This window comes from Labrus mixtus, chromosome 21, assembly GCF_963584025.1.
Source record: "Labrus mixtus chromosome 21, fLabMix1.1, whole genome shotgun sequence".
NCBI classification, from domain to species: Eukaryota; Metazoa; Chordata; class Actinopteri; order Labriformes; family Labridae; genus Labrus; species Labrus mixtus.
The window spans coordinates 19,237,962-19,260,676 of NC_083632.1; the positions used below are offsets into that span (position 1 = coordinate 19,237,962).

General features: G+C 39.8%; 1 protein-coding gene across 1 annotated transcript in view; it reads left to right on the forward strand.

Moving 5' to 3' along the window:
* The first annotated feature begins 3,011 nt into the window (after window positions 1-3,011).
* LOC132955932 (dynein axonemal heavy chain 1-like) overlaps window positions 3,012-22,715 on the forward strand; it is a 29,068-nt gene continuing 9,364 nt past the window's right edge. The window contains 56 exon segments of the mRNA XM_061029022.1: window positions 3,012-3,171; window positions 3,514-3,583; window positions 3,838-3,973; window positions 4,055-4,172; window positions 4,269-4,406; window positions 4,506-4,761; window positions 4,884-5,047; window positions 5,151-5,362; window positions 5,454-5,752; window positions 5,988-6,138; window positions 6,318-6,511; window positions 6,643-6,868; window positions 7,017-7,136; window positions 7,227-7,309; window positions 7,450-7,591; window positions 7,808-7,963; window positions 8,072-8,270; window positions 8,468-8,721; window positions 9,057-9,269; window positions 9,361-9,525; window positions 9,667-9,788; window positions 10,055-10,160; window positions 10,268-10,447; window positions 10,558-10,698; window positions 10,813-10,976; window positions 11,092-11,205; window positions 11,290-11,478; window positions 11,586-11,691; window positions 12,235-12,348; window positions 12,439-12,588; window positions 12,902-12,988; window positions 13,096-13,282; window positions 13,367-13,458; window positions 13,548-13,702; window positions 13,793-13,970; window positions 14,062-14,256; window positions 14,675-14,794; window positions 15,183-15,341; window positions 15,513-15,614; window positions 15,699-15,839; window positions 16,124-16,284; window positions 16,390-16,547; window positions 16,697-16,870; window positions 17,451-17,629; window positions 17,954-18,184; window positions 18,398-18,594; window positions 19,082-19,217; window positions 19,473-19,681; window positions 19,806-19,977; window positions 20,431-20,622; window positions 20,748-20,858; window positions 21,096-21,281; window positions 21,383-21,574; window positions 21,780-21,947; window positions 22,056-22,247; window positions 22,564-22,695. Of these exon segments, the coding sequence (XP_060885005.1) occupies window positions 3,012-3,171; window positions 3,514-3,583; window positions 3,838-3,973; window positions 4,055-4,172; window positions 4,269-4,406; window positions 4,506-4,761; window positions 4,884-5,047; window positions 5,151-5,362; window positions 5,454-5,752; window positions 5,988-6,138; window positions 6,318-6,511; window positions 6,643-6,868; window positions 7,017-7,136; window positions 7,227-7,309; window positions 7,450-7,591; window positions 7,808-7,963; window positions 8,072-8,270; window positions 8,468-8,721; window positions 9,057-9,269; window positions 9,361-9,525; window positions 9,667-9,788; window positions 10,055-10,160; window positions 10,268-10,447; window positions 10,558-10,698; window positions 10,813-10,976; window positions 11,092-11,205; window positions 11,290-11,478; window positions 11,586-11,691; window positions 12,235-12,348; window positions 12,439-12,588; window positions 12,902-12,988; window positions 13,096-13,282; window positions 13,367-13,458; window positions 13,548-13,702; window positions 13,793-13,970; window positions 14,062-14,256; window positions 14,675-14,794; window positions 15,183-15,341; window positions 15,513-15,614; window positions 15,699-15,839; window positions 16,124-16,284; window positions 16,390-16,547; window positions 16,697-16,870; window positions 17,451-17,629; window positions 17,954-18,184; window positions 18,398-18,594; window positions 19,082-19,217; window positions 19,473-19,681; window positions 19,806-19,977; window positions 20,431-20,622; window positions 20,748-20,858; window positions 21,096-21,281; window positions 21,383-21,574; window positions 21,780-21,947; window positions 22,056-22,247; window positions 22,564-22,695 (9,048 nt within the window).

The following is a 22,715-nucleotide window of genomic DNA, read 5'->3' on the forward strand; positions in this document are numbered from 1 at the left end:
TTCAGACATATTATATATGAAATATATAAGGGACACTGAATAGACTAAATGGACTTGAGCTTATATATATTTCTTTTCTAGTCTTCTGACTAATCAAATCGCTTTTACACCGCAGGTCACACCTACACATTCACTCACTGATGGCAGAGGCTGCTGTGTACATTTTCCATCAGAGGTATACTAATCACGTTCATACACATTTATACGCCGCCAACGAAGCATTGGGAGCAACTTGGGGTTCAGTGTCTTGCCCAAGGACACACAGCACAAGCACTGGAGATGGGGATCGAACCCCCGACCTTCCGATTGAGAGAGACGCCGACTCTACCAACTGAGCAGAAAGAAGAACAATCCTATACTATTTAACCTTCAAAATGATCAAACATTTCACTAACATATGGATTAATGTGCCATTCTTATTTAAAGTTTGTTGGATTTTTATGAAATTTAAAATAAGGCAGTAGATGTTTAAAACTTGACCCAGGGACAGATGACTTCAAGCTAAAAGTTACACATAGACCTAAATGTCTACTTCATATATAATAAGAATAATGACCCAAAAACGTTTTCCTTTTGGACTTCAGGCAACAATAAAGGCTGCAGATGATGAATCACCTGTGAGGTGTATTTTGTTATGGAGATTTCTGTGTCTTTAAAACTTTGCATAGGCTATTTCTGAACAAATCTTTCGATCACTGGGTAGATTGTGATTGGCTGAAGAGGAATCCATGGTCGGTATGGTTCGTCTCCAGGTGCATCATTTATATCAAATCATCATTTGAACACAAACAAAACCTCAAAGTGACACGGAAAGTCTTTCAGCTACGATTTCTTCAAAATTCACGCTTCAACTGCGGATTTTAATCACCTTGAGAAGGAATACTCCCTAAATCACATCAAGATCCAAACAATCAACTTCCGGGATGGAAAAGGTAAGATTTGAACTATTTGACGATCTTACTATTAGGCTAATGCAAACTGTCAGAATCAGACTGTACCGGATCAATTCATCTATTAAAACAAGACCAAAAACTGCTCTTAATTACTGAATAGAATTTTATTAATGCAAAGTTACATCTAAATGTAGTTTTTTTAAATAATCAGTAAGTAAATATAATATAGGCCTATTTTCACGAAAGTTCATACTCTTCTGATAAGTGCCATTATACTGTAAGCCACATGTCAGTAAATGCCAAAATAGTATTTTGTGTTCATGTAAATGTAGGTCTTCATTATTACTTCTGGGGGCATGTGTAGCTCTAAGTTATAAGACCAAAAGACACATGAAGGTCTAACCATGATCCACGCTTTGTTACCCGTCTTTAAATCCTATTGTTGGTTGCCTCTCTTTAATTTGCTTGCAAATATTTAATGTAGGCTAGTTAAACAGCATATTGCCTTATCACAGGATAATAAGAAGGCGTAAATACGGTTCCTTCTTGGCCTATCTCCGATGGTTGCCAGATGAGGACGAAATCTGTCCTGCAGGTTTTATTACTCCTGGATTATTAGCCTACTATAACAGCACACCTGCTAATAGTAGAACTATTGGTCAGGACCGTCACATCTCGTCTGATGCTGTTGTCGTGTCAGGATATTTAATGAACTGAAAATAAAGGGGCTGTGCCAAGTGCGTAAAATGCGCACAGCACCTCTCTCGATTAGCAAACGCGCATACTAATAGGCTATCCCTCCGCTTAAAAGAAATACAAGTACGTATATGATGTTATCAAACAGAACCTTATTGTTGACAGTAGGTCCAATCATAAGTTGTGTTTTTGCATTTTGTTTTGTTTGGATTTGTGTGCTTGAATTACTTTTGCGCTCTTTGTAGCCTAATGTTGACTGATTAAAGCATAGACTGTAAATAATAGCCTGTGATATTTACAGTCATTCCATGGTGCATCATTTATATCAAATCATCAAATCATCAACACAAAAAAAAACATCGGTCTGTGTGGTCTGGCACCAGGGTGGAGAGATTCGTCTCCATGACAACCGTTGCCGCGTAGCCTACACATTAACTTCTACTGAGATTTAAACTCGTCCAGCTGTCTATGCTACGCTATGTTGATAATACTTTAAAGAACAGTCACCACCTGCAATGAAATAAGGTACTTCAATTATAGTTTTAAGTTGTTTTCAAAGTAAAAGTGTTGAGTTTGGTAGCATAGCTACTAACACTTTTAGCTGTATGAAGCGATAATCGGGAGCGACAGCATGCTAATGTTATGAAATAGCTTATTTAGCTGTTTCCCTAGTTATTTGACTGTAGCACTCGGTTTAGTGTTGTAAAGTTGACTTGCCTAAAAGTATTTGGGTTATTTGTGGGTGAATCTTAGAGCTACATTAGATGACAGTATCAGAAGGAAATACAGATAGCCTTTATACAGCCGTTTATTTTATTTATTATTATTTATTTGTTAGGGACAGTGCATATTAATGAACAGCTGTAACAATTACAGCTGTGAAAATGCCAGATTTCCATCTGTTGTCCCTAGGCAGGTAACAGAGAAAGACAAATTACAAATACAAATACAAAGGCACAAGTGACACAAGACAATAATAGAGGTTAAAGGTTAAAGGTGGTCACAGACTTGGTTTTCCTTTATCCACTGTTTGAGGTGTGTTTTGAAGGTTGCATATGTTTGTGAGTCTCTTATTGTGAGTGGGAGAATATTCCAATATTTAGTTCCTTTGACTGACAGAACAGTTTGTCCGAATGTAGTGCGTCTGTATGGGACCTCACAGTCTCCTCGGGCTGTGGCCCTGGTGCCGTTAGACTTTTTCAAACGGAAGGGCAGACACTATGCAAATGTCTAACACAATATTTAGAATTTCAATACTTTGTACTCAAATCCATAACACTACTTAATACTCAAATACAGAGGTTTATAGTTGAAAAAAGTGGTTTTAGGGTTTAGTTACTCTTTAATTCATGCCTACATTGTGTAACTACCTAAAGTTGATTGAGGAATTATTACGTATCGATCGTGTTCTACTTCCAGATGATGGAGAGGAAAAACTTCCCTGGTTTCGGTGTTCTGGTGCCTCATCCTCCGAGCAAACCTGCGCAGCCCAAACCTCCAGCCCTGAGTTACAGACAAAAACTTCCTCCAATCAGAAATTCCTCTGCGACTGAACAGAAGGGCCTCTACTCAGGTGACATCAGTACAATCCATGTTCAGGTAAAAGAACACAAGCAATTGCTTTTGAAACTTCAAATTCTGACGTTTTATAAGTAATTTAATTCACTGCCGCTATATGCTATCGGTTATAGGCTAACTGTTTATTTATTAGTCTAATAGTGTTGGACCTGAGATCCGGAAGAGGTCACAGCCCCAACCCATCCTGAAGTTCAGGAATCACAAAACAACACACTGTGAGATTGAGCACAAAAGGCCTCATTTAACTGATAGTCAATTGATTTTTAATAAAACACATTTCTGTGTAAAAACTTGATCTTTTGCACTGTTTTCCTCACTTTTTTTTCTGACTTCTTCTGGAATGAAGATACATCCAAGGTTCAGCTGCCCTACCAAACAACTCCTGGGCAGATCCCCCGCAAGTTAAAGATAGAGAGGTATGTACTGTTTGTGTTTAACATGTATTATAGAAGAGGGCATTTATTTTAGTGGTGTTTGAGCTTTCCATTTTAAACATGTGATGTGGTGTACATACAGGGCAGATTAAGTGGTGTAATGTTAATGTTACTATGAGACTCTATCATGCATTAACTTAGCCTACTTATTTAGTATGGTTAGCTGATAAAGTGTTGTCTGTGAATTTGTTTATTTGTGAATGTTTAACTTAAAGTGCTTTTTATTGTTTGCATAGATGCCGAAGGGAGTACTTGAAGTTGGACTTGGAACAGCTTCTGGAAGAAAAAGGCATATGTTCCAGTCACCTCATGATCAGCGACGAGCCTGTGACTACACCAGACCATTCTGTGCCACCTTACCTCCCACTAGAGGTCAGTCTGTAACTGCTGCAACCCGTCTGAGCCATTACATTCTGGAGCACATCTCTCATCTTTCCTACATCCTTCACTTAGATCTTTGACAATGAGGAGTATGACTGCCGGACTCCAGAAGACTGGCTGGCCTGCAATGCTGATGGAAAAACTGTTCATGGAAAAGCCCTGCTGCCTACAGAGAACAACATTCCTTCTGGTAAGATTTCCTCAGTAAGGTTTCCTACATTTTTTTTTTTAACACTGATGATCAGAATTCTGTTCTCTGAGTTTTACTTTCATATCTCTCATTAAGATGATCCAGAAAGCTCCCTGCTGGAGTACAGCTGGCATTTAGTTGAAGTTCTTGAATTCAGTAAGGAGAAATGCCAGTATCTTGTACAGAAGGTTCACCAAAACACTAAGCCGACAGGTAAAAAAAAACATTTTTTTTGTCTTTATTACAATATTTCTTTTCTTTTTTTGTCTTCTAAACACTTTGATTATTTTTTTTACCATGTATTCATGCTTTCAATCTCACTCGGTTGCTTAGAGGTAAACACACTGCAAACAGACACTGGGCACTGGGTACCCAGGATTAGAGTGTTATTCATTGCTGAGGACCCACGTGTATTTGTCGAACGGATCCAGTTTGCCCTGCGTTTGAGAGATAACGTAGAGGCTCTGATTTTCTATCACTTGACTGTGGACTGCATGCCCATCTGGAGTGGAACACCATCTCTTGATACTGTCAGTCTACAGCGTATCAAAACTTATACCCTTTCAACTCCTGGGCTCAGGCAAAAAATGTGAGTATAAGTGTTTAAGTGCTTCTGCAGTCATTCTCTCCTTATTCAGTTTAATATCAGTCCATCTGAGTTGAAATGTAAACCAACTACTTGGTTGAATAATTGAGATATCATGTGTGCAGTGTGGAAAAGTGTTTAGGGGACCTGGAGATGGAGGTCAAGCTAGATTATGACCGAACAATGAATCGCATGATCTTTGACAAAGTTGTTCAGAGCCAATCAGAGGATTTTTCACACATCAACTTGCCAGAGAAGGAGTCTGAACCCAAGTCTGTACCCCAAAGTGGTAAGGCTGTTAGTCTTGAATCCATTACTTTGAGTTAATATTAAACAAATGAATTACCACCAAATACAATTGTTAACATTGTTTTGTATTTTTCTTTGCACAGGTTGCGTTCCAGTACCTTACTTTGACAATAAGAGAAAACAAGCTGCTTTTGTCTTCCATTCCCTGCTAACAAAGCCCGAGGTGATCTGTGTGTTATCTATAACATGGCTGGAGTGCCACAAAGTAGCAACCATGAAACTGTTCAATGTCACTTCAGACAAACCTCTGCAACTCGACGAGTTTGAAGTCATGCAGTTTCACGTACACACTCAGGTATTTTGGTAAAGGGGATCTTTTATATATATCATACTGGGATAAATACAACTGATCTTTAGAAGCAGTGGATCTATTTCTCCCTCTGCAGATAAACTTGTTTCTAAGAGAAACATGGATAACCACGCTGAGCAACAGCATCTGTTCCAAGCTTGGGGTCCTGGGCAGGGGCTCTTATAACGTCAACGAGTCCTGCTGGGACATGTACAAGTTTTCCAAGATGCCCAGACTGATGGCTGTGGTGCGCCTCTACATGCAGGACTCCCTGCGCTTCCTTGTGCAGGATTCATTGGCCAGCCTGACTCAGCTGCTTTTAGATGCCTGCCACAATGTGCTGACATGTCCTCAGGAACTGGTCTGGGGAAGCAACCTTATCACAAGCCCCTACAAGTAAGATAGTATGCACATCAATGAATAAAATGACAGCACATTTGCAATCAGATAAACAGCTAAGCACACCTTTGCACTCCTCTTCCATTGTATTTCATGAGTATACCTTTGAGCCTGTTTTATATTTTGTATGCTCTGCAATTGTAATGAGTGTTTGATGTGAGTAAGACATAACAAGTTACTTTCAGAATACTCAGTTTTGTGTTGGTAATTATAAATCATTCCCAAAAACAAGGCCAAAGAAGAACCCTCTGTTCCTGGTGGACTTGGTACTTGATCAGACTGGGGTCCATTACAGCCCTCCTCTGGAAGGTTTTGAGCCATCCATCATTAACCTTTTTGATAAGGGTATTTTGGTCACAAAAAATGTACCACAGCTTGAAAAGGTAAACTAAAATCTGCAATCACACGAGATACAGATAGTTGAATTAAAGATGTGAATATGAGGATATGAAACTTGTTAACTGGGAGCTCCTTATCGATTTATGATAACAATCACATACAGAATATGCTCAAAGTGGCGATGATGTTGAGGATTCAATTTGACCTCTCTTGTCCATGACAGTTTGTGATGAAAAATTTGTTATTCGGCGATGATCTGTTGCTTGACTCGGTGAGTTTACGGGAATCAGAAGTAACTGAGCTAAGAGAGAAGGTCCGCAGTGTCGTGAAACAAGCAGCCATTCCGCTCAGGGCTTACGCTGCTGAATATGAGAAACACTTGGCGCTACACAACCTGGACATAGAAACTCATCTCAAGTAAGTCTGTTTATATTACTTTGGTCATTTCTCCTACAAGTGCATAGAGGTAGTCATTCTGGTTTATGTTCTACTCTGCTAGTTTTCCTCTATTAGTCCTCTATTAGTCCTCATTTCGTCTTCTCTTCCAGATTGAATACAAATGCAGAAATGACATCCCAAATAGTGAAGAGAGAGGTGGAACAGCATCTAAAAGACCAGGAATTAATCGAATACTCCCTGCCAGCCTCGATTGTCATCGGCCCATTTGTAGTCCATGTCGAAGCTGTGCGTAAGGCTCTCGCAAACAAAAAAAAGTCTTTGGCCAATGCTATGTTGGAACAGCTTGCTCACAAGTTACGCAAGCAGGTTGATGATGTAAGTTATTTATTTAAAAAAGTTTATAATGTAGGGGATTTATGTTCAGTAAATGTAAACAAAACACATCACTTAACTTCATCTTGAAAGTGACCCTCACCTGCTTATTAGCTTGCATGAAGTTTGTATCTTGTCTGTGTGTGTACAGGTGTGTGAAGAGTATAATGTAATTAGTAGAAAGCTGCATGAGAAGCCCAACAGCATTGAGGAACTGACTGAAAAGAGGGACTGGATGAAGCAAATCCCTGAACAGCTCAAGATTTACAAGGTAAAGAAAACTGTCTATTCCAGTTCTGTTAAATCTGAATAATTTATTTTCAAACAAATCTGCTTAATTTTTAATTAAAATGTTCAACAGGAACTCATTGACAAGACCCTGACAGATTATGATCTACTTGAAGAACTTTTCTATAGTCTTTCAAATGACGATTTCAACAAAAAGTAAGTGTTACTTCTTCAGGATAATTTAAAAACAAATCTGGTTAGTGTCATTTGGGATTAAGAGCGATTTGTTTGGTTGATAGTGAGTAGAGGGACGTGGAGAGTTATCAATGTGATGCTTAAGTACTTTATCTGTGCAGATGGTCAGCTATTGGATGGCCACAAAGGATTATCAGCCAGATGGAAGTAGCAGGGATTCAAAATGTGGAGGATGAGGAGCTCTTCCGTAAAATCCAGCTGGTTGACCAGAACAACTTTGAGGAGCATCTGGATTCTCTACAGGTGAGCTGTAATATCTACCCTCGTGTCAACAATTTAAAAATTCACATGCTCAGACCTTGGTTTAATTTGTATTGAAATTTAAAATTATTTCTAATTCCTCACCTAAAGATGATATAATTTGTTCCTAAATTTGTTCCTACCGAATTTCCCCCTAGGATTAATAAAGTATTTCTGATTCTTATTCTGATTCTGAAATCACTACAACTTTGTTTATAGAGGTTGGTTGCTGGGTTTACGGGCCACTCGGACATTGATCATGCCCATGAGGTGGCCAATAAGATGAGGCGTACAAGCAAGCAACTTAAGGAGTGCCAGACAATGGTTCAGACCTACAACACCAGAGAACGTTTGTTTGGTAGTCCTGTCACCAATGTGAGTAAAAGAGAAACCAAAGTTATCTTTAGATAAATATTGTCATTCCAATGAAATGGGAACTGATGTACTTTTGTCGTGCCTTTCCTTTACAAATGTGTATTACAGTATGATCGTCTGCAAAAGTTGGTAAAGGACTTCCAGCCTTTTAAAGACCTTTGGACAACCACGTCTGATTGGCTGCGTTGGTATGAGAGCTGGCTCAATGACCCACTGTCCTCCATCGACCCTGAGCAGCTTGAGCGCAATGTTTCAGATGCACACAGGACCATGCACAAATGTATTAAACAATTCAAGGACATTCCTGGTACGTCACACTTCCATCAAAAATCACACTTAAGTCCTCCAAGCGGGCGGCCCAGGATCGAATCTGACCTGTGGCTCCTCTCTTTTTCTAGCCCAAAAATAAACCTTTAAAAAAAAAGAAAAAAAAGTGAAGTACAACAATTTGTTTGTTTGATGTGTGTTTTACCTTTTCCACTTTCTTGTGTTACCCCACAATAGACAGCCAGTTGGTGGCAACTGTGATCCGCAGCAAGATTGAGGACTTCCGTCCTTATATTCCTCTGATTCAGGGCTTGAGGCACCATGGGATGAGAAACCGCCACTGGGACATGCTTTCAGAACGGATTCAGATGAAAGTCAAGCCCAAAGCTAACCTGACTTTCTCACGTTGCCTGGCGCTTGGCCTACAGAACCATGTGGATGACATAGCACATGTTGCTGAGGTGGCAGGAAAAGAGTACACCATCGAACAGGTACTTTTGAGCAGCACATTAAGGGCAGTGTTTTATTCATTGTTAAGATGTGTATTGTAAAAGATGTCTGATCAATTCATTGTGAAGTTGGATCTGAAAAGATTGAATAGGATTCTGTTAACACACTATAATCTCCTTTGTGAACAAAATATTGGAAGTAGTTATGCATGTCAACACAGTCGGAGCAGTTCAGGGGGAGTTACACCAATGCTTGCTAATGAGCAAGCTTTTTCAAATGAATACAACCCAACTCACTTTTCTTTTGATCAATAAGTCATTGTGGGAATGTCAACTTTAAATTAACGGGCTGCTTTTTTTCCAAACCTGGCTCGTAGGCCCTGGAAAAGATGGAGCAAGAGTGGGCGAATGTATTCTTTGATGTGTTGCCTTACAAGGAGACAGGCACCTACATCTTAAAGAGCCCAGATGAAGTTTCCCAGTTGCTGGATGACCACATAGTCATGACCCAGAGCATGTCCTTCTCTCCCTTCAAAAAGACCTTTGAAGCCCACATCAACACCTGGGAGAGCAAGCTCAGAATAACTCAAGTACTCACAGACTCACTTCAAGTTTAGTTGTCTTGTATTATTAAAATGCCGTGTCTTATGCTGTGCTACTGCCTTCGTCTGGTGCTTGTAGGATGTGCTGGAGGAGTGGCTTACATGCCAGCGTTCCTGGCTCTACTTGGAGCCAATTTTCAGCTCTGATGATATCAACCAGCAGCTGCCCGTTGAAGGAAAAAGATACCAGCAAATGGAACAAACTTGGAGGAGAACAATGAAAAGTGCCTTTAAAAATCCAAAGGTCAGATTCTCCTAAAGACGCCTTAGATAGGAGGATGCTTAATCAAAATGTTTTAAAATTTTTTTACTCTAGAGCTAAAGAATGAAACTGTTGATTTCCTTGTGAAAACCTTTAGATGAATGTTTCTGGATTTTTCTGCAGGTGATAGAAATTTGTCCAGATGCTCACCTATTAGACAAACTGAAATACTGCAACACGTTGTTAGAACAGGTACAGAAGGGTCTGAGTGAGTACTTGGAGACTAAAAGAAGTTCCTTTCCCAGGTAGGCATCACCACAACTACTATGAAAGTGCTCTGACCTTGATTCCACTTACCATTACTTAAAGAGTTTATACATTTATGTCACTTTTTCATATTATATTGCCATCTCATCATCAACACTAATCAGCAAAATAAATATGCTTTAAATTCTTATAAAATGGGAAGCTATGACACAAAGAAACAAACAATAATGGTTACTTCAAGCGAGAATTGGTTAAATGATGAAACACTATTGATTATACAGACTTAGTGAATATTTGTTTGTAGGTTTTACTTCCTATCGGATGATGAGCTCCTCGAGATTCTGTCCCAGACCAAAGATCCTAATGCTGTGCAGCCACACTTACGCAAATGCTTTGAGAACATTGCAAGGGTTTGTTCTGGCTGGTTCTGCCTTTACTTTATTCTGATTTTCTTTTAGATATTACTTAAAATGCAACACGCATGCTGCCTGTGATAAAGTCTTCTGTCGGTTTTCAGCTTAAATTCCAGTCAGATCTACAGATCACTCACATGTACTCAGGAGAAGGGGAGGAAGTGAAGCTGTTCCTGCCTGTGTGGCCGACTGGAAATGTGGAGGACTGGCTTAGGGATGTTGAGAAATCTATGAAGGCCACATTGAGGGATAATATTGACCGCTCTCTCAAAGTCTATCCTGAGGTCTGAAACCCTCCTCTTGTATAACATTCATTTTTGTGCAATTTCAAGCTGAGGAATATTTAATATGTGGAGTTTATGTTTGATCTGTGCTTTCTCTCTTGACCCTTCAGCAACCTCGTACAGAGTGGGTCTTATCATGGCCTGGCCAAGTAGTCATTGCTGGCTGTCAGGTCTTCTGGACCACTGAGGTGTCTGAGGCCTTGGAGCAGGGAGACATGGCCAGCCGTCTTTATCCACAACTACAGACACAGGTATAAACAATTTCTGTTTTACTTTACTAACATTTACACCAAACATCATGCACATGGCAGTTTACCCCAAACTTTATGCTGACATTCTTAACATTTTCACATCTGTTTCTGAAGCTGGGGGACTTGGTGCAGCTAGTGAGAGGAGGTCTGTCAAAGATGCAGCGATCTGTGCTCTCTGCACTTATTGTCATAGAAGTGCATGCTAAGGATGTTGCAGCCAAGCTAGTGGAGCAGGAGGTCTCAAGCGTCAATGATTTTGAGTGGATCAGCCAACTCAGGTTATCTTTTGATGTTTTTGGCCTGTCTTTTTTTGGCTTTTAGTTGTATCACTCCTTTCACACCTTTTTGCAATTCTGTGGGCGCAGAATAAGTTGGATACTGCTCTTTTCGTAGATATTACTGGGCAAAAGATGACCTTTACATCTGTGCAGTAAATGCAGAGTTTTTGTATGGATACGAGTACCTTGGTAACTCTGGACGTCTGGTCATCACCCAGCTCACTGACAGGTAGTTGTTTAGTCTTAGTTATCTACTCAGCTTTAGCTCAATGCCACACAGCATTTTAAATACACCATTTCCTGCATCCTTCAGGTGCTACTTGACCCTAACAGGAGCTCTACACCTGAAATTTGGAGGGGCTCCTGCAGGCCCAGCAGGTACAGGAAAAACAGAAACGACTAAAGACCTGGGAAAGGCTCTGGCTATCCAGACCGTTGTTTTCAACTGCTCTGATCAGCTGGACTTCATTGCAATGGGCAAGTTTCTCAAAGGACTGGCAACGTGAGTTAATAAAGTGGGAAAAATGTATCAGTACCAAGTTGCTTGAGTTTTTTTGCTGTTCAATAATACAAATCTTCTTTTAATCATATTTATGCTTTTTGTTTTAGCTCAGGGGCCTGGGCTTGCTTTGATGAGTTTAATCGTATTGATGTGGAAGTGCTGTCTGTGGTGGCACAGCAGATCACCACCATACAAAAGGCCCAGCAGCAAAGGGTGAGATGCTGTTTAACTAAGAATTCACACTCTGGGACTGACTGCACTTATTAACAGAAAACTATAGTTATACATGTACTCTCTGTATTTACAGGGAGAATGTTTTCCATCTGACAATTGTACTTGTGCATAATGTTAAGTTGAATAATGGTCAGGTCAGCTTATGGAGGAAGCATAAAGACTTTTTTATGCAACACTATAGAAGCATACTTCTATAGTGATGCTTAATAAAACAGAACTATGACAATGCAAGTAGAAAGTTTAACATCATGTTGTGTTTTAGTATTGTAGGACTACAGAATAATGTAAAATGAACCTAATATACAACTCTTACAAGAATTGCATTTTAATTGCATATATGCAAGTGATTTTAATTTTTTGTGCAAAAGGAAGTTTCAAATGTTTACAATTTTTTTCACAAGTGTTTACAATTTTTTGTAAACCTTTGTAACTTCGCTTGGTACAAAAAATGTAAATCAGCCATAGGGCCATAAAGAGTCAGTAATCTGTTACTAAATCAGTGTGTTTGTGATGTGTCTTTAGGCAGAACGATTTATGTTTGAAGGGTCAGAGATCCCTCTTGTTCCTTCTTGCGCTGTGTTCATCACTATGAATCCTGGATATGCTGGGCGCACTGAACTTCCTGACAATCTCAAGGTTTGAAAATGCTATCTGAAATTGAATAACTGTTTATCCCTGAGGGCGAACAGATGAGGTTTACAATACAGGAGTTTCTATTTTCTACAGGCCCTGTTTCGCCCTGTGGCCATGATGGTCCCTAACTACGCTATGATTGCTGAGATCTCTTTGTACTCATTTGGCTTCAGTGATGCCAAAGTCCTCTCCAAGAAGATCACCACCACATTCAAACTCTCCTCTGAACAGCTGAGCTCTCAGGTACTGTATGGGTTCAGAGGATGTCAGAAATGGGACTTGTTTAAACTCAATGTACTTTATGTACACCAAGAAAATGTGCTATGGGTCCAATGAAGTGAGTATACACGAAACAGAAAGCAAATTAAACTCACATATTGTAAAATCTTGTAAATTGATACAGACCTCTGACTTTTTTCACCTTGTACAACTTTAGACTTAAAAAAAATCTGGCCTACAGCGCATAGTTATATAGATATTGGTAAAAGATGAAGTGAGTATGTACATAAGATAACAAACCTTTAAAAATGTTGTGTATTTTCTTGTTTTAATAAAGGATCATTATGATTTTGGAATGAGAGCTGTAAAGACTGTGATCTCAGCTGCTGGCAATCTGAAGAGAGAGAATCCTGACATGAATGAGGTTAGAAATGTGAAAGTGTAAGAAATACTGACCCAAATTGTAAGTTTGTATCTAAACTCTACCTGTCCTATGATTGCTTATGTGTCTGCAATCTTGCTGTCTCCCAGGAGTTGATCTGCCTGCGGGCAATACAAGATGTCAATGTGCCTAAGTTCTTACAGGATGACCTGAAGCTCTTCAACGGTATCGTGTCCGATCTTTTCCCAAAGACTAAGCAGGAACCGATCAACTATGGCACACTCGAAGAATCCATGCGTAACGTCTGCATCAAGAAAAACCTCAAAGATGTGGATGGTAAGTGATTTTGGGTACAGAAAATATATTTTGATGCACCTGTTTTCTCATGAAGAGAAGGTCACAGTATTTTGTTGATTGTAGGATATATCAGTAAATGTATTCAGCTGTATGAGACCACAGTGGTGAGGCATGGACTGATGTTGGTGGGGCCCTCTGGATCAGGGAAAACCAAGGTGAGTCTTTGACTTTTCCCAAAAGAAAACAATGACATTACTTTTTCAGTGTATAGTTCTTCATGTACGTTTAATGTTACATTTGTTAGTGTTACGAGATACTAGGTGCTGCAGTAACAGCTCTGAAGGGCCAGCCCTCTGTGAGTGGAGGCATGTATGAATCTGTTCAGATGTATGTCCTCAATCCCAAGTCTATCACAATGGGACAGCTCTATGGAGAGTATGACTTGCTCACACACGAGTGGTAAGAACTACAAATAGCAAACTACAGTCCAAAGACAAAAACTCTGAGACTGACTTAACACTCACTTTGCTTCTTTGTCCATCCCTATAGGACCGATGGTATCCTCTCATCTCTTATCCGTGGAGGTGCATCATCCATGGACGAAGAGAAAAAGTGGTACATGTTTGATGGGCCAGTGGATGCTGTATGGATTGAGAACATGAACACAGTGCTGGATGACAACAAAAAACTGTGCCTCAGCTCAGGAGAAATCATTAAACTGACAGATGTAAGGTTAAGCTTTCGCATTCTTTGTTTATTTCTCTTGTGCTGATTCTGTCAAATGTATACCCAGGCATTCTGTGTCCTTACTTCTGTAGGTGATGACCATGATGTTTGAAGTACAAGACTTGGCAGTTGCATCTCCAGCCACAGTGTCTCGCTGTGGTATGGTCTACCTGGAGCCAAGTATTTTGGGCCTTGTCCCTTTCACAGAGTGCTGGCTGAGGCGGATCCCTGAAGCCATGAAACCTTTCACAGAGCAGCTGAATTCCCTGTTTGCCAGGTTCCTGCAGGTCAGAGGGGAGACTAGCAGGATATTTAAATATGTTTTTAACATGTTTTTAACAAGTTTATTATGATAGGTAAAAAAGGCAATGACAGCAACTTTCATCTTGTGTAGATTTTGGTGAGCCCTGTGTTCAAAGTGGTTTGATTTTTCTCTGTTGATTTTGTCCACTAAATGTAGTGTAGTTTCTGAAAAAAGTCATCCTTGTCACTCACTGTGAATGTTTTTCTGTGATTACAAACACTAGAAATGACTCTATACTAATACTCATACTTGTTGCTGGTTGTTATATATATATATAATACTGTTGTTTGCTTTTGAAGCTCATAAAGAGGCATCATTATTATTTCCGGTCTTTTTATAACTACTTAAATACTCCTCACTGGGGGTCTAATGATTGTTATACTTTTGTCTTTTTTACACAGGACTCCATCAAATGTGTCCGAACATCAGTAAAGGAGGTCATTACATCTTTGGACAGCAACCTGACATGTAGTCTTCTTAAACTAATGGACTGCTTCTTCAATCCCTTCAAAGTTAAAGAGGTTTGTAATCATAATTATGTTACAATCACCCATTATTGAATATACAGTATATGGATTTCTGTACAAATATTCTTCTTTACTTCTTTAAAACTAAAGGTTTGATGTGTCTTATTTGTTATTGAAATACCCATCCTGTGCTGAACTATTTTTTTTAAATACAGACGCTGCTCTGTTATTGAAAATAATTTAGTGTTTTCTTGCCTCTACTCTGTTTCAGTACATGTTGTTCATGCTCTGATATTTCTTCAACATATCACTGTAATTTAACAAACTTCCCACATTAAGAACAATATGCAGCGAGCTATTGAAATCACCCTGGAGTTGAGGAAAGACCTGTTGCTTATGTGAGTATCTGTGATCCCCTCTTTAACACCTTATTGTTCTGTAGGGAGAAAAGCCTCCTCCAAAAAAGAAATTGGACCGCCTCAAGGAGCTGATCGAACCCTGGTTCTTCTTCTCTCTAGTGTGGAGTGTAGGAGCGACAGGAGATGGAGCTAGCTGTAGGCGCTTCAGTGCCTGGCTCAAAAACAAGATGGCAGAAGAAGAGGTCAGTCTCAGGTCATATCAGCATTAGTGCTTTAACATCCAAATACCTTATTAATTTTAATTTCTAGCCACCTGTAAAAAAAGGGAAATGTCTCTATCCACCTTTTACAGATTGATTTATCATAACGAAGGAATATATGTTTTTTTTTAACACAATGTGTTTGTCCTTTAGATTCAGCTTTGTTTTCCAGAGGAGGAACTGGTGTATGACTACAGGCTTGATGATGCAGGGATAAGTAATTTTGAGGATGACGATGAAGATGAGGACCGTAAAGTAAGTTGATGATGCATACAGGTGTTTCACGAAACTAACACCATAGGATGTATAGTTTCTTTTATATATTTTCCTGTACTGTAGGTCCAGTGGGCAAGCTGGATGAAATCTGCAAAGAGTGTTGTTATCACCCCGAACACAAGCTATGCTGACATCATCGTTCCCACTGCTGACACTGTGAGAATGGCTTTCCTCATGGATATGCTTTTGGCCAATAAGAAACCTGTGAGTACTGTGATAACACACATTGGTCTACAAACAATTTTGTTTAAAATTAATATTGAATACTTACATAAATATTGAAATTATTTATTTCCCTTGAAAAGTCACCATAAAACCAGACTGGTTGAAGTTCTTGGCTTTCATTTCATTTGGCTTTCAATAAACGTACTGCTGGACATAGCCTGAAGTATGCCCTTTGGACAAAAATTTAGAATTAGGACTTCCAGAATGAGGAACCTTCACAGACCATCACATTACTTTTACAATTCAATGTGTGTGTGTTCCAGGTGCTCTGTATTGGGCCCACAGGCACAGGAAAGACCCTGACCATGTCTGACAAGCTGCTGAAAAACATGCCTGCTGAATACATCACACACTTCCTCATGTTCTCTGCCCGCTCCTCAGCCAACCAGACTCAGGATTACATTGACAGTAAACTAGATAAAAGGTGGGCTTTTACTGCTAGACTTTGTATAGCCCACTACACAGCATCTACATTACAATAATATACTTGTGACCAACCATTTCAATCCTTTATGTGTCTGTTTGTCAGGCGGAAAGGTATGTTTGGACCTCCACTAGGGAAGTACTTTATCTTCTTCATCGATGACCTAAACATGCCAATGTTGGAGACCTATGGTGCTCAACCTCCTATTGAACTGCTGAGGCAGTGGATGGACCACAGAGGCTGGTATGACAGGAAACAGATAGGTTGGTATTTAGCATCTTATTTATCTACCGGTATGTGTGGCTCTAGAGTGCATCTTTATGCCTAAAAACATATTCCTCATTACTATTAGAGATAGATCCGGATTTTGGTTTTCATTCCTGAATGTGAAACATCTCATTAACCCCCACAGGGACTTTCAAACACATAGTGGACATCAATTTTGCCTGTGCAATGGGACCCCCAGGGGGAGGCAGGAACCCCATCACCCAGCGCTTTACACGCCACTTCAACTTCCTGTCCTTCACTGAAATGGAGGATGCCAGCAAGAAAAGGATTTTTTCCACCATTTTGGGCAGTTGGATGGGTCAGTTATGGCTGCTAGTCTGTTTGGATTTACATGCAGGACAGGTGTTGCAGGGTAGAAAGTATTGTCATTAGCCTGTGAAAAAGAAACCAACAACAGCTTTTAACTGAATCTTTGCTCTTTTTCCAGATGGAAATATGAGTAAAAAGGAGCCAGGAAGTAAGTCAGGGACACAGAGATAACAAACAGACAGAAATTAATGTATGAGAAAATGCAGTTTGATAATAAGAATAAGTTGGTATAGCAAGTAAGTAAGTAAGTAAAGTTTATTTTTATAGCACCTTTCAAGAACAGACGTCACAAAGTGCTTCACAATAAAGAATTGAACAGAGAAAATACAAAGAGACAGTCACATAAAATCTAATACAGACAGTTCAAACTAAGGCAAGTATGAACAGATGAGTCTTTAGCTGCTTTGTATAGCACACATGGTATAAAACAAAAAAAAACATTAAAATAATTGTAAATAAAAGTATTTTTATTGCTGGAGCATACGTTCTGTTCTCTGATGTAACTGTTTCAATTTTCCACATGTTAGTAGATTTTTTAGTTCTCTCCTATTTGCTGCTGCTTTCACCAGGACCTGTGCCAGCAATCCAGCCGCTGAATGAGTCCCTGGTAGACGCTACTATCAGAGTCTACGCTACCATTACATCTCAGCTCCTCCCAACACCGGCCAAATCCCATTACACCTTCAACCTCAGAGACCTGTCCAAAGTCTTCCAGGGCATCCTGATGGCTGAGGCTGGAATGATGGAGGTTGTCTTATCCCACAGACTCAAATTCATATGACACAATCAGATGACTTTTATGATATAGATTATTTAAATTTACTTTCAGGTTTAGCCTCTTGATCAATAGGTACAAACAATCTGAGCCAACTACAACTACAAGTGAAGCAACTACTAAAAGCATTGATATTGTACGGCTTATGTCACCTAGAGGATACATGCAACTGATCTTATTGGAACCCTAGAAATATGATGTATGAGGAAGTGTGGACTAAAGGGAAATGTTGGAAGAATTGAAAGGGTTCATCTTTATATTTCAATTGTAAAAGTAACATTATTTGGGTGATTTTAGGACAAACTGCAGCTACTGCGGCTGTGGTACCATGAAAGCTGCCGGGTATTCCAGGACCGCCTGGTGTGTACTGAAGACAGGGACTGGTTTAACCTGCTCCTAAAGGACTGCATTCAGAAGTTTGACTGCAGCTTTGACGAGGTTGTGCCATTCCAACCTGTTTTATATGGAGATTTCATGATTCCTGGAGCTGACAACAAAGTCTACACACTCATAGAAGACAAGGAAAAGGTGATCGGTTACAACCGGTTTGATATGGTCTTATTTTAAGATTTCTTTTTCTTTTTGCCAAACAGCTGACCAGCTTGTTCAAGTGTAGTTCCATTGTTCTTTCTACCCATTGTCAATGTTTTTGTTCCACTCAATGGTTTTGTTCCACACCAACTATATTTCACAACAAAATGGTTGCTTTTTAAAAAAATGTTTAAATGATTTATGTATTAGTTGGCGAAAGTGATGGAGGAATACATGGAGGACTACAACCAGATCAGTACCACCAAGATGAAGCTGGTGCTCTTCATGGATGCTATTGAGCATGTGTGTCGTATCAGCCGCATCCTGCGCCAGCCCCTGGGCAACGCCCTGCTGCTTGGAGTGGGCGGCAGTGGACGCCAGTCCCTTACTAAGATGGCCTCATATATGTGAGATTCACACTCTCTTTGCAACACCTATACCAAAATACAATTATCATTGAAAAAAGTTCTGTGTCTCCAGATTACTGCTGCTGTAAGGATCCCATTGCTGTTTTTTTAATATTGTCTTTTCTAAGGTTAGGTTACAGATGAGCTTTTTTTTTCCAAAGCATGTTCGGCTTTTAAGATTGATGTACCTCTCCACAGGCAGCTGTATGATTCCATCAATTTCAGCATACTATGAAATCTGGAAAAACATAGAATTAGATCAATCATCACAGGGTTGCCTCTGTTTTTGTTCAGAGTGGTATTTCATGACAGTGTAGTTAAAGTTCATATACAAGCTAAGAGAAGACTCAAAAAGTGTTGAAAATATTTTTTATAAGTTATTTTTGAAAACAATGAATTTATGGATATATATAAATATTCTTCATGCATAAGTATGGGACTTAAACATCTTGTAGCCAACTTATGGAGCCTTGTTTTCTACAATCAGGTCAGAGTATGAGTGTTTCCAGATTGAGTTGGCCAAAAACTACGGTCAGACAGAGTGGAGAGAAGATATTAAAAGCATCATGCTGAAGGCCGGCCTCCAGGACCAGCAGATCACCTTCCTCTTTGTTGACACACAGGTAAACACAATCTGTGTCTTATCACCTTCTACATTATACTCTATACAACCACACAGTCCTTTAGACTGTGCTGTGATTTTACAGTATGAACTACGCAAACAGCAATCCTACACAGTGGTTATACTGACTGCACTTATTTGGGGTCAGTTTGTTTGAGAGTATGAACTTAAATTAAAGTTGATCATCTACGCAGTAATGTTTGTCTGTTCTCACCAGGACAGAAGGTTTATCATTGCGTTTGTGTTATTCTCCCAGATTAAGAGTGAGTCATTCCTGGAGGATATCAACAACATTTTGAACTCTGGAGATGTTCCCAACCTGTACGCGTCAGACGAGCAGGAACGCATCCTAGCAGCCATGAAGCCAGTGGTGCAAGATCTGGGCCAACAGCCAACTAAATCCAACCTCATGGCTGCTTACATCAGGAGAGTCCGCACCAACATCCACACTGTGCTTTGCATGAGGTTAGCAATTGTTCAAAACATACATGATCAAACGTTAACCAAGATAATTCCTTTGAGCTTGTCCATCACCCTACTCCCTATTCTCCCCCCCCTCTCCCCTTCACCTTCACTTTTTCCTCCACAGTCCTATTGGTGAGGTGTTTCGTGCCCGGCTCAGGCAGTTTCCCTCCCTGGTGACATGTTGTACCATAGACTGGTTCAGCGCCTGGCCAGAGGAGGCTCTTCAGGCTGTTGCCACATCATTTCTTAATGAGTTGCCTGAGCTTGAATTAAGCCCGACAGCTACAAGAGGACTGGTGAGGGTGATGTTTGTGTGTTTATTTGTGTGTGGATGTTAGAAAGCTTTACTGGCAGGAAGTTCTTAGCAGGGAGGTACTTTACATTGAAATATTTACATCCTTTAAATAATATTGTATAGAAACCAACTTAATCATTCCATTAAACAAAACAACAAGGTGAATGTGATGTGACAGAGAATAGTCTGCACTGTTAGTTTGAGCCAGATTTATAGTTTGTATTGACTCTGGAGTAATTCAGGCCAAGTAACAGAAACAAGAGTTTGCAAACAGTTGAAGCAGTAAGCGCACGGTGATGGAAAACAGTCTCAAGCAACTTTCAAACCACTGAAAACAGAATATTATCTTGTTAAATAAATACAAACTATTGGCTGCTTACAAAAGGAAAAATAACTCCCAAAATAAAAATGATCATAAAGCGTTGTCTTCTCCTGATGGATTCCCTTCTTCCAGACACTGATGTGTGTTAAGATCCACCAGACAGTAGCCAAGAAGTGTGAACAGTACCTGGCTGAGCTTTCGCGACACAACTATGTCACTCCCAAGAGTTACCTGGAACTGCTCAAAATATTCTCAGATCTCATTGGACGTAAGAAGCAAGAGTTGTGTGGTGCTCGTCTGCGCATGAAGACTGGCCTGGACAAGGCAAGGCATCTTAATAATGATTATACAAAATAAACATAAAATAAACAAAAGACCTAGAAGTTCGATTTATCATGTGTAGTGCATGAGTTGTAAGCATTCTTATCTGACTACCTGCTGTCTTGTAGCTTCTTAGCACAGCTGAGGATGTGAGTAATATGCAGGAGGAACTGGAGTCGATGAGACCTCTTTTGGAGGAGGCTGCCAAGGACACCGAAGTCACTATGGAGACCATCAAAGTAAGAAATAAAAAGAAACATTTCATAGCCAAAAACTTTTCAGTTTAAATTACTTTTGGTTTTGAAAAAATCTTGAATGAACTGAAACTCTTTGTTTTCATGACCACGATATTTAAAATCATTGATGGTGGAACAAAAGAGTGGGCAGCACTGGACACTATAAAGCGTTTGTCCCATGTATGTTCATTCATTTATAATCTGTGGTCCTTGATTGTCATTTCTTCTGTACACTGCCAGGTAGACACAGTGGTTGCAGAGGAAACCCGTAAGTCAGTACAAGCTGAGGAAGCCAAAGCTTCAGAGAAAGCCCGTTTTGCAGGAGCCATCGCTGCAGATGCCCAGAGAGACTTAGATGAGGCTCTGCCAGCCCTGGATGCTGCTCTCACGAGCCTCAAGTCCCTCAACAAGGGTGATGTCACCGAGGTCAGAGAGTTTGATGATGATTGGTTTTACATTCTTCAAATGGGATACTGTTTACATGTAAAAAATATGAATTACCGATAATTGTTTTTTTTTTCTTATAGTTACGAGCGATGCAGCGACCTCCACAGGGGGTGAGGCTGGTTATCGAGGCGATGTGCATTATGAAAGGCATCAAACCCAAAAGAGTTCCTGGAGAGAAGCCTGGTACTAAGATTGATGACTACTGGGAACCTGGCAAGTGTCTGCTACAAGACCCTGGCAAGTTCCTGGAGAGCCTCTTCAAGTATGATAAGGTAAAGCACACACCAGGTTGATTTATTATTGACATGTTTTACTATTAATGGGGAATTTTTCACGTTTTTTTCAGGAAAAAGAGTTATGTCTCTTTTAATTTGGTTTTATGCTCTTGAATTCTATTACATCCAGTGTTTGTTGCATCATTTCCTGCTTGAGTTGTATTAAGAGCAGGGTTTTTTCCCCCAATTGTCAATTCTGCAGGAGAATATCCCGGATAGTGTGATAAACTTAGTCCAGCCCTACATAGATAATGAGGAATTCCAGCCAGCCTCCATTGCCAAGGTTTCCAAAGCCTGTACCTCCATTTGCCAGTGGGTGCGGGCCATGCATGTTTATCATTTTGTGGCTAGGGCTGTGGAACCTAAAAGGGTAAATACAAATATCTACATTGTTCAATATCTTGTTTAAGACACCTTTTTCCTAAATGTGTTCAAATAAGAGAGTCATTTTGTCACTAAATTGTAAATATTTTCACAGCAAGCTCTCGAAGAGGCTCAGGAAGACTTAGCGGCTACCCAGCTCATCCTGGATGATGCCAATGAAAAGCTGGCAGTAGTGGAGGGAGGCATTGCCACTCTGCAGGCCAAGTACCAAGCCTGCTTGGCAAAGAAGGACGAGCTGGACAATAAGTTTCAGTTGTGTGGAGCCCGCCTCGTCCGAGCAGACAAGGTCAGGGTTATGGATAAGACAAGATAAGACAAAACTCTCGTAATTTAAAGGAAGAAATGTAAGCATTTTTGTGGCACAATAAACAGAGTGATGGTGAACAGGGTACACATAGGTAGAAAATAAATGAAAAATAACATTTCAGGGAAAACCAATAATGAAGTGCCATAAGATACATTAAATGTAGGAATATATGTAGACTATTTTCTGTGGATAATCAGTGCAATCAAGAGTACAGTGCAAATGTGTTTTAGAAAATATATAAATATATAACTGAATATGTTTTTTAATTTTTCTTCATGTTTATTTTTTTCTCCAGCTCATAGGTGGTCTTGCAGATGAGAAGGTGCGTTGGAAGGAAACAGTACAACATCTGGATTACATGGTTAATAATGTGACAGGTGACGTGCTGCTGTCTGCAGGATATATAGCATACCTGGGACCCTTCACTGTAAGTTGGTTGTACCTCAG